This window comes from Ranitomeya imitator, chromosome 2, assembly GCF_032444005.1.
Source record: "Ranitomeya imitator isolate aRanImi1 chromosome 2, aRanImi1.pri, whole genome shotgun sequence".
Classification (NCBI taxonomy): domain Eukaryota; kingdom Metazoa; phylum Chordata; class Amphibia; order Anura; family Dendrobatidae; genus Ranitomeya; species Ranitomeya imitator.
The window spans coordinates 514097122-514109586 of NC_091283.1; the positions used below are offsets into that span (position 1 = coordinate 514097122).

A 12465-nucleotide genomic window follows, 5' to 3' on the forward strand; every position below is an offset into this window, starting at 1 on the left:
TGGGCAATATACTACGTGGCTGGGCAATATACTACGTGGCTGTGCAATATACTACGTGGACATACATATTCTAGAACACCCGATGCGTTAGAATCAGGCCACCATCTATATATATATACTTTGTTATATATTTACATATAAATATGATAGATGGATGGATAGATAGATAGATAGATAGATAGATAGATAGATAGATAGATATGGGATAGATAGATAATAGATAAATATCTCTCTACACACACCCATGGAATAATTACGGTATATAAATTTTCAATATGGGTATATATTTATATACTGACCCTGTACATCGCCTTCTGTCTCTGCTCATATTACCGGCAGATTCCCAGAGCTGCCGGTAATCTGAGGAGTTACTTCCTGCACATGTTGCAGAACACGCAGCACACTGCATCACAAACACACTCACTTCAAAATAAATATGCTCACCGCACAAAATGCCGTCCAGCAAAACATGTTGAGAGACCCAGACACAAATGACCCTATATCATTACAGTATCCAGCCAAATGTCACCTAAAAGCCGCAACAGAGCATATGACACGGTCACATTGCCAACTTCATAGATCACTTTTAAAAACTCTAGCTTTAAATAAGTAATATCACCAGCAAAAAGCAGCCAGTAAGTTGTCATTTGTCATGTTCTTCTGCATTCTGCTTTTTGCTTGTGGATAAAGATAAAATGTTTTACCCAAAATGTGTGTGTTTGCGCTTTTTTGTGCAGTATACAATGTATATGACTTTAAGGCTCAGCCACTTCACAGGTCACACTGTAGGCAGTTTAAGGGGGTGACATTAACCAATCAGTGACGACCAGTCAATTCTCCTATGAGTAAAAGCTTCATTTCTAAGTCACAGAGAGGCAGAGACACAGGAACCTGATGAGAGACAGTGGCTGAGAAGAGTGACTGACAGATTAAGACATTTCCAAGACAAGTGACTGTGCAGTGTGAAGAGTGTGACAGGTACATGATGGGAAGATCAGCCAGACTAACCATCTAGGAGGGCTTCAAAAAAAAAAGCAACATGGGATCATCAACACTTCCAGGGATAGAATAATGTGTAAAGGTTTAAGGGACTGAGTGACAAGTGCTAAAGTGCTGGTGAGATAACGACAAATTCATTTTTTTGGAAGTGGAGTAGTTGGCACCACACACAGATACAACACGCACGTGACCCCTGTGTGATATCCACCTGGTGTGACACTGACACCGAAGGAGTAGCTCTGAGATAGTTCCATGGGTGCAGTGGAGCATTACGTGTCAGAATGCATAGAGAACCTTGGATGCACAGCCTGTCAACAGAGCACCCCATGCAGAGCACACCAGAGCTGCAGAGCACTTTGAAGATGCCAATTATGATGCGGATGCAGAGCATTGGACTACAGAGCAAGCCGGAAATGCAAAGTCCAGTGGACATGCGAACTGTAGAGGAGATACAAAGAGGTACAAGGATTCCGAGTGGGACAGATGTGCAGAGCACAATGAGGAAGAAAGCGGGGAACCAAAGTGAAAAATTGACACAGACAACTGAAGAGCTGAAGAATTTGCCAACAATGCAGCAGAATAAATATGAGCATGTTGGTTCCAAAGATGAAAACTTACCCCCCAGTTACCCCTTCCCTCATGGTGCCCGCCACCTACCTCACACCAACTGTTCCTATAGTCAGGAATATGAGGTGGAAGATGATAAAAGTTATTCTCAAGCTGATGGACAGTTACCATACTCCTTACCCCTCCCGCAGGCATTTACTCGCACCCCAAGTCCGGGGTGTCAAAAGTCGGAAAAGATGCAGTTAAACCTAGCGAACTACACCTTATGGGACAAATTTCACAAGCACCAGACGGAGATGATCATCACAAAGCAGGGCAGGTAAGTAATAGCTTGCTTTTTTTGTCTTAGAATTATGATTTAAAAGAAACAACACATACAATTTGCAGACCTTGGAAATACTAGTACAAAAAATATCATAAAAAACGATGTGATATTATATATATAAAACATAAAATAACTACATCGCCCTTTTCACATACTAACAAAAAAAGATAGAGCGATGATTATCATTACCATCTATAACTCTCAGCGCACAGACACAACAATGACGACAGATATAAAGACACGTTCACAAATTTATCAAAAACACTTAGACATGAAGTGCAAGAATGACCAAGAAGTAGAAGACTCAGCTTCCTCAATGTTACATTGCTTCAACGTCTAGTTAATGCCCGTCAAGCCGTTTGGTTTGGCATGTTTCACATTACTGTAGAATCTTTCTTTGTCAGTACTGTTCATATTCTAGACTACAAAATGTTTTAATATTGTTGGCTTGTTTAGTTAGCTAGGTAGACCGATAGACAGGTAATTAGACATATAGATAGATGATAGATAAAAAAGCAAGAAAAAAAGTGTGCAGCACTCTACAGCAAAATCTATGAAAAAAAAAACAGTATATTTATTGGCCCATGTGAACAGGTGGCAATATTTTGTCTCAAGAGCAAGTGAGCCTTTGTCAAGATAGATCAGGGGTGCACAATCTTTTCTGGAACAAGGACCACGTTGTCAAATGTACAAATTATACTTACAGGAATCTTACCTCCAAAAATAAGCATTCTAAGGCCGGGGTCACACTACCATAGAATACGGGTGAGTGCAATGCGAGAAAACATCATCATCAGTGTTTATCTATGGGGCAGTTTTTTTCTCAGGCTTATTCGACGTTTATGTAAAATCGCAGCATGCTGCAATTGTGCACGTATATCGGCCAAGTCTCGCCAATGCAAGCCTATGGGTGCGAGAAAAAATCAGACACCCCACGGATCATTTAACTAGCTTGCCACAAATCCGCACACATTTTCCTCATTTCAGCCCATTGAGCAATTGAATTCAATGGGGAAAAGCAGTGAGAAATGTACAGCCATATGGATGTCATATGGATTTCATATGGATGCAAATCGCATCATCGCATCGCAGACGCATTACACACAGATGACCATATGGAGAACACTTGTGCCACTCTTACCAGGGAGACTCGGAATGATTTTTCATATGTTTAGTGTGACTTCGGCCTAAGGCTACATTCTCACAATGAGCATTTGGTGAGTTTTTGATGATTTTTGTACCCATTAAGTACAATAGGTTACTTGTATTTTTTCTAAATATATGTAGATAAAAAACTCAACAAAAAATCATCGTTAGAACGTAGCTTAAGGCCACATTCACACCTTCAGTATTTGGTCAGTATTTCACATCAGTATTTGTAAGCCAAAACCAGGAGTGGGTGATAAATGCAGAAGTGGTGACAGGTTTCTATTATACTTTTCCTCTGATAGATAGATAGATAGATAGATAGATAGATAGATAGATAGATAGATAGATAGATAGATAGATAGATAGATAGATAGATAGATATGAGATAGATAGATGGATGGATGGATGGATAGATACATATGAGATAGATAGATAGATATGAGATAGATGGATGGATGGATAGATACATATGAGATAGATAGATAGATAGATAGATAGATAGATAGATAGATGGATGGATGGATAGATAGATATGAGATAGATAGATGGATAGATAGATATATATTAGATAGATAGATAGATAGATATGGGATAGATAGATAGATATTAGATAGATAGATAGATAGATAGATAGATAGATAGATAGATAGATATTAGATAGATAGATATGGGATAGATAGATAGATAGATAGATAGATATTAGATAGATAGATAGATATTAGATAGATAGATAGATAGATAGATAGATAGATAGATATGGGATAGATAGATAGATATTAGATAGATAGATAGATAGATAGATAGATAGATAGATAGATAGATAGATAGATAGATAGATATGAGATAGATAGATAGATATTAGATAGATAGATAGATATTAGATAGATAGATAGATAGATAGATAGATAGATAGATAGATAGATAGATAGATATGGGATAGATAGATAGATAGATAGATAGATGGATAGATAGATAATAGATAGACTGTTGCCTCATACATTGCGCCTTGTAACAGACTAGAAACATTTAAGGTTTTGCAAGTTTATACATAGCGCTTTATTATCGTATTGCTCTTCCCTTAACGTGAAATAGAATTTACGCAGAATAAAACAAACCCCAGTTGAAAACATAGTACTGTTCTGAGAAATGTTACATCGTGGTGCACATTAATCTGTTATCAGAATATGATTGCAGTTACCATGGCCTGCTTGTATGAACAATCCTTGGGTTTCACTGTAATGAATCAGGATTATTACAATTTACTCCCGTGGTGTAAAAGCCTAAGGCCAGGTTCCCATAATGATCTTTTGGTGAGTTTTTTATGTTGCTGATTTTCTGCACCCATTAAGTAAAATTGGTTATTTGCATTTTTTTCAAGAATACGCAGCATAAAAAACTCACTGTGGGAACATAGCCTTACTTATGCTTTTAATTCTCCTTTTAGCTGAGGCTACATTCCCACAATGAGCTTTTTGGTGACTTTTTGATGTTGCAGATTTTCTGCACCATTTCAGCACCTATTAAGTAGAATAGGTTATTAGCATATTTTCTAAATTATGCAGCATTGAAAACTCACCAAGAACTCATAGTGGGAAGGCAGCCTTAGTGGAGTAATCCTTCTCTATTACAGTTTCCTACCTTTAATGTCCCAATACTTATTTTACACCAAAATATGTAAGTCACATCTAACACCATTAAAATCTGAAAACTCTCTCCAAAACATTTGTCTTCCTGACATCAAATAATGAAATTAAGCCATGCAATGGAATAGATTAGCAATAGGGGGTGCAGATGTTGGAGCCAAAACCCTCGTACCTGAGGCAGCCGTGTATACTGTGTGTACAGGGGCTATACACATACATAAATACCTAATCATGTAGAAAAATTGGACATGATAATTTGAGAAGGAGTGCGGGTGGTACAAATTATGTATCAAGTCTCTTAAATTGCCTGAGCACCCAAGATTTGTATAATGTTACCCATATTCAATGCTATTCATGCTTTATACTTTGCTAGTTACGACTGCTCTGCGGCACTTGTTACATCCTACATATAGATGGCTTTGTGACACATACCTTTATAGAAATGCAAAGGAAAAAGTGGGTGTTTCACTAGCTGACATGACACAGTTGGCTGATATTGTACATCTGTTCTAGTTTTTAAGGATTTTCATTTCTTTGAACTCGTCACATTGTAGATACTAAAATAGGGACAGACTGTGCTAGACTGCCGTAGTTCTTGCGTTAATGGGTATTACAGCTAGAGATATGGATTTATTTGCTTAGTAGTTGGATAATGAAATCAGGTTGCAAATGTGGCCAAAGATTTGCCAAAGGATCTAAAGTTTAAGGATAATGTTGGACGACTATACATGAATAATTATGCCTAGTAGTGGTCCACCCAGCTCCTAAAGTTTACAATATTACTGGCTAACAAAATACAAATATATATTTTTCCTGTTACAATATTCCGTGCGTCCCAAAATTGTACGTGTGGAGTGTGTATATATATATATATATGCTAGGTGAAATCCCAAGAAACAATGAAAACCCTATATTAAGGGTCACCAATCTAACCCAAGAAGAGGTGCGAAACCGGCTAAATAAGATTAAAATAGATAAATCTCCGGGTCCGGATGGCATACACCCACGAGTACTAAGAGAACTAAGTAATGTAATAGATAAACCATTATTTCTTATTTTTAGTGACTCTATAGCAACAGGGTCTGTTCCGCAGGACTGGCGCATAGCAAATGTGGTGCCAATATTCAAAAAGGGCTCTAAAAGTGAACCTGGAAATTATAGGCCAGTAAGTCTAACCTCTATTGTTGGTAAAATATTTGAAGGGTTTCTGAGGGATGTTATTCTGGATTATCTCAATGAGAATAACTGTTTAACTCCATATCAGCATGGGTTTATGAGAAATCGCTCCTGTCAAACCAATCTAATCAGTTTTTATGAAGAGGTAAGCTATAGACTGGACCACGGTGAGTCATTGGACGTGGTATATCTCGATTTTTCCAAAGCGTTTGATACCGTGCCGCACAAGAGGTTGGTACACAAAATGAGAATGCTTGGTCTGGGGGAAAATGTGTGTAAATGGGTTAGTAACTGGCTTAGTGATAGAAAGCAGAGGGTGGTTATAAATGGTATAGTCTCTAACTGGGTCGCTGTGACCAGTGGGGTACCGCAGGGGTCAGTATTGGGACCTGTTCTCTTCAACATATTCATTAATGATCTGGTAGAAGGTTTACACAGTAAAATATCGATATTTGCAGATGATACAAAACTATGTAAAGCAGTTAATACAAGAGAAGATAGTATTCTGCTACAGATGGATCTGGATAAGTTGGAAACTTGGGCTGAAAGGTGGCAGATGAGGTTTAACAATGATAAATGTAAGGTTATACACATGGGAAGAGGGAATCAATATCACCATTACACACTGAACGGGAAACCACTGGGTAAATCTGACAGGGAGAAGGACTTGGGGATCCTAGTTAATGATAAACTTACCTGGAGCAGCCAGTGCCAGGCAGCAGCTGCCAAGGCAAACAGGATCATGGGGTGCATTAAAAGAGGTCTGGATACACATGATGAGAGCATTATACTGCCTCTGTACAAATCCCTAGTTAGACCGCACATGGAGTACTGTGTCCAGTTTTGGGCACCGGTGCTCAGGAAGGATATAATGGAACTAGAGAGAGTTCAAAGGAGGGCAACAAAATTAATAAAGGGGATGGGAGAACTACAATACCCAGATAGATTAGCGAAATTAGGATTATTTAGTCTAGAAAAAAGACGACTGAGGGGCGATCTAATAACCATGTATAAGTATATAAGGGGACAATACAAATATCTCGCTGAGGATCTGTTTATACCAAGGAGGTGACGGGCACAAGGGGGCATTCTTTGCGTCTGGAGGAGAGAAGGTTTTTCCACCAACATAGAAGAGGATTCTTTACTGTTAGGGCAGTGAGAATCTGGAATTGCTTGCCTGAGGAGGTGGTGATGGCGAACTCAGTCGAGGGGTTCAAGAGAGGCCTGGATGTCTTCCTGGAGCAGAACAATATTGTATCATACAATTATTAGGTTCTGTAGAAGGACGTAGATCTGGGTATTTATTATGATGGAATATAGGCTGAACTGGATGGACAAATGTCTTTTTTCGGCCTTACTAACTATGTTACTATGTTACTATATATATATATATATATATATATATATATATATATATATATATATATAAAAATTAGAACAGCATCATATTACCACACTTGTAGTGCAAAGCTCTCCAAACCAATATTCAAATGGCTCCAATAATATGAAAAAAAGGAAAACAGCACACACGCCGTCCAGGCATTAAAAGCCCACTTTTTCCATTTTTTTGTGTGCTGTTTTCCTTTTTTTTCTTCATATATATATATATATATATATATATATATATATATATATATATATATATATATATATATACACTGTACTGTATATATGTACTGCACAGTAATAAAGCTCCTCAGTGATTCATAAGAAGTCTGTTATATCACTTTATACACTGTAATTTTAAGGCATTTAGATGTGTAGGCGGTAAATGAACGCTAAGAAAAAGACTATACAGAGTTATGTAGCTAGTTTAAATTGGATGGAAATTAGTAAAATGCAAACAGATTAGAAAAAAATACATACTTTAAAAAAACATACCCTCGCATTTGCTCAAACTTCCTTGTGGTTTAGTGGTTTGGGCACAGCTATAACCCGCTGGTGTATGCGATCTTCTGAGTATGTGGACACATTAGAATCATACTCTGCATGGCCTGAGAGACAAAACAAGGCCCATGTCAGAAAAAAAGAAACATAGATATGGGATAGATGGATGTGCTAGATAGATGGATAGACAGACAGATAGATGGATAGACAGACAGACAGATAGATAGATAGATATTTGATAGATGGATGTGCTAGATGGATAGATAGATAGATAGATATAGATAGATAGATAAAAAAAAAGAAAAAATTAGCACAGCACAGTAAAAGTAGGGTGCAAATCTTCATAGGCACATACCAAACCTCATGAATAAAGTAAAAAAAAAGTTGAAGCAGCACTCCATAAGGCAGTTGTAAGGTGCTCTTTATCAGGACAAAAACATCGCCACATGGGCCAATAAAGAGCACCTTACAACTGCCTTATGGAGTGCTGCTTCAACTTTTTCTGACGATAGATAGATAGATGGATAGATAGATAAAAAAGAGTGGAAAAAACAGCACAGTTAAAGGAAGGGTGCAATCGCCTCACAGGTACATACCAGTCCTTGTGATTAGTTTAAAAAAAGCTGAGGCAGCACACCAAGTCCAAAGTTACAAAGTGCTCTTTAATAGCCCATGTGGCGACGTTTCGGTCCTGGGTACTTGAGAAAGGTCTGTACCCAGGACCGAAACGTCGCCACATGGATAGATAGATATAGGATAGATAGATAGATAGATATGGGATAGATAGATAGATAGATAGATAGATATGGGATAGATAGATAGATCGATAGATAGATAGATAGATAATAGATAGATAGATAGATAGATAGATAGATAGATAGATAGATATAGGATAGATAGATAGATAGATATGGGATAGATAGATATGGGATAGATAGATAGATAGATAGATAGATAGATAGATAGATAGATAGATAGATATGGGATAGATAGATAGATAGATAGATAGATAGATAGATAGATAGATAGATATGGGATAGATAGATAGATAGATAGATAGATATGGGATAGATAGACAGATAGATAGATAGACATGAGATAGATAGATAGATAGATATAGATAGATAGATATGGGATAGATAAATAGATATGGGATAGATAGATAGTGAAATAGATATGAGATAAATAGATAGATATGGGATAGATAGATAGATAGATAGATAGATAGATAGATAGATGGATAGATAGATAATGGGCACTTCCAATCCTATTTATAAAACACATATTACTGTGATCAAAGGGTTTGATACAGGTGCTTCTCACAAAATTAAAAAGTTAATTTAGTTCAATTTTTCAATACAAGGAGTGAAACTCGTATAATAATAATAATTTTTATTTTTATACGGTGGCTCAGTGGTTACCTCTGCAGCCTTGTAGTGTTGGGGTCTTGGGTTAAAATCCCACCAACATCTGCAAAGAGTTTGTATGTTCTCCCCATGTTTGCGTGGGTTTCATCCGATTTCCTCCCATATGCCAAAGACATACTAATAGGGAATTTAGATTGTGATCCCCATCGGGGACAGTTCCTAATGTCTGTAATGCGCTGTGGATTTAATGGCGCTATATAAATGAGTAAAATAAATAAATATAGCGCCAACATATTCCGCAGCACTTTACAGTATACTATATAGTCATTACAAACAGAGTGATCTATTTCAAGTGTTTATCTCTGTTAATGGTGATGATTACTATGTCCTTCAATCATTGTTATATGTTCAGATTTCTCTTTTTGGCTGCATGACATAGCGCTATCCCACACATTGGAGCCTTATGCCACCTATACCAATGTTGCAGTGTGCATGAGTCTTTATAGCAACTGTCAAGGCATGTTCATAATTGCAGGTCGTACCCAGAATCGGGGCATAAGGTGACAACCATTTTTGTGATTGTATGTGGAATAATGATACATAATATTCCTATAAAAAACATTAAAATTGTATGCCATATCCAGCATATCAGCCTATACACTTTTTCACACAGCAGCTGCACAGAGATCGGACAACTCTACAGGGCGCTGTGTGTTGTGTCTATATTACGGCTAGTAAAAAAAGTTTGTATTCTCTTACATATGTATAATATTGTGATTAATAATTCTAAAATGTGTCTACATATTTTACTTCTCAAGCATGATTATTTTTCTTCATTCGGTTGTGATATACACACAAAAAATAATATTTTTGTAGTGCTTCTTGCTATGTCACAAAACATATGGTGTCTGTTGTTACTAGGGCGACATCCTGGGTGATGGCGCCTGCACAATCACATCATTTACAAGTTTATTTTTACTTTACTTTTTGTGGTGGTACTAATAGTGTTAAGATTTCCTTTTCTGTAAACATCTCAGTTTCTTTGATGGCGTAAAAAGTTTTTTTAACAGTTCAATTTCTTTCTCAGGCTTATACACTTTGCTCACAATAACTATAATAGATACATGAGGATCCTTTGCATTATAACTGTCAATATGATGTCAGGTAGTCATTGCCCCCATTGCCCCTTATAAGAAAATTTACAGAATCAATACTGCTCTGTGTAGCATCTAAGATCTTTTTCCAGAAGATCTGGTTTGCAGATGGTGAGAGAAATCAATAGTTAACATGCCAGGATCCTGTGCATAACTTGGCAGTGGTACTTCCTGGTGGATTAAATAATGATTTGCGATTACACCTGCCGCTCAACTCTTCCGTTAAGTAAAATAAGATCAACTAGTAATTCCTTTCTCAAGATTACACAGCCTGGAACTTAAAGGGAAGAGGTCTTTCTAGTGCATGATACAAAACGGGTTATACATTTCACAAGTAAACCACAGTATATAATAAAACAGGGTGTGCAAACACATTGAATTCTGAGTTTTAGCCAGAGAGTCATGATCCGTTCCGGGGTTTAGTCCTGTCTGCCCTTTTCCTGGGCTGATCATGTCAAAGGTTGACTTTGCTCTGCCTCATTCTGGGTTCAGGCTTGCTATTTAGCTCCGATGAATACTGCTAACAGTGTCAGCTATAGTTCTGCCTTCGGCATGTGTACCTGACTCTGGTAGATCTTGATTTGTCTTGCTGTGATCCCTGACTTGCCCCGTGTCTGTTGACTCCCTCTGTCTGTCCTTTTCCAGTGTTTCCTTGTAAGTTTGTTTGATTTCCTGGTTTTGACTTGGCTTGCATTTGGACTCGCTTCTGCCTTCTGTCTTTCTATGATCTGCTTCCGACCGTTGCTGAACCCCCTGGCTTGTTCCTGACCACGTGCACTGCTGCGACCTCTGGTACGTCTGCTTGTTTTTTGACTCGGCTTGTTTGACCACTCTCTCGCCACTTGGTGGCACTTGTGCTTCTGCTCTGCGGTGCTATGCTGTGTGCAGCCTCACTTCCCTCACTTCCTGGTGGAGGTTGCACCATACTGCGCTGCAGCAGCATGACATTATAGCTGACCCTACATTTAAAGGGGATTTTGCTTTTTTTTCTCTGCTCCGCTTTCCATGGATCCACTGCATACCTTGGAGGATCAAATGGACAGTTTGACACAAATGATACAAGACCTGTCTGTGGAACAGAGGGCCTTGGCCTCGTCTCATGACCACCTGCAAAGGGAGCTTTCTGACACAGTAAAATCGTTGCACACTGACTGTAAGCACTCTAATACTGTTGATGTCTCATTGCACTCTCCTGAACCTATGGTCAGGCTCCCAGATACCTTCTCCGGGGAAAAGGAGAGGTTCCGTACTTTTAAGGAGAGTTGAAAGCTATTGATTTCTCTTAGACCCCGATCTTCTGGAGATGAATCAGCGGGTGGGGATAATCATTTCGTTACTGCAGGAGGGACCTCAGTCGTGGGCTTTCTCTCTACCTGCTTCTGCCCTAGAACGTGTGTCTGTAAACAGATACTTTGCGGCTTTGGGACTGTTTTATGATGAACCAGACCGGGTCAGGGTAGCAGAGGACATGATCATGGATCTCTCCCAGAATAAACTCACTGCTGAACGGTATTGTTCTGAGTTGGTGGTCTACTGAGGTGTTTTGGGATGACTCTGCTTTGAGATGCCTGTTCAGGAGAGGACTTTCGGATCATCTCAAGGATGCGCTGGCCCTCCATATGCCACCCAGTTCCCTGGAGGAGGCCATGACCCGGGCCATTTGTATGGCCCGGAGGTTACGGGAGAGAGGAATTATCCAGCGTGAAATTCCTTTATTGCATGCCAAGACTGAGGTGATGCCATTCACGGATACTATGGAAATTGGTGCCACCAAGTTCAAGGAGAAAGAGAGGAGGTGATGACGTGATGGGAAATTATGTTTTTATTGTGGAGATGCGGGACATTGGAAGAAGGACTGCCCCTCTTGTCCATCGAGTAACAAGCTACCGAATCTGGGTGAATGTCTAGGAGGTCATCCAGACTCCCAGGTACCATTTTCATCATTTCAAAAAGTTTTGTTAGGGGTGGAACTGTGTTATGGAGGTGGTTTCGCATCCACTTCAGCTTTTGTGGACTGTGGATCTTCCATGAACTTCAATGACTCTAGTCTGGTGTTCAAGATAAAATTAGGGACAGTAAGGCTAGAGACTCCCATCCATATCATTGCCATTGATAAGACACCGTTGGCTCAAAATGTCATTAAGTTTGTCTCTGAGGAGTTCCTCCTCAAGGTGGGTTCCTTGCATCAGGAATGAATT

General features: G+C 38.7%; 1 protein-coding gene across 1 annotated transcript in view; it reads left to right on the top strand.

Annotated features, from left to right (window-relative positions):
• Positions 1–873: 873 nt before the first annotated feature.
• Positions 874–12465, top strand: part of TBX21 (T-box transcription factor 21) — a 69546-nt gene continuing 57954 nt past the window's right edge. The window contains exon 1 of the mRNA XM_069751713.1: positions 874–1885. Coding sequence (XP_069607814.1) covers positions 1281–1885 — 605 coding nt within the window. The 5' untranslated portion in view covers positions 874–1280. The remainder of the gene's footprint in view (positions 1886–12465) is intronic.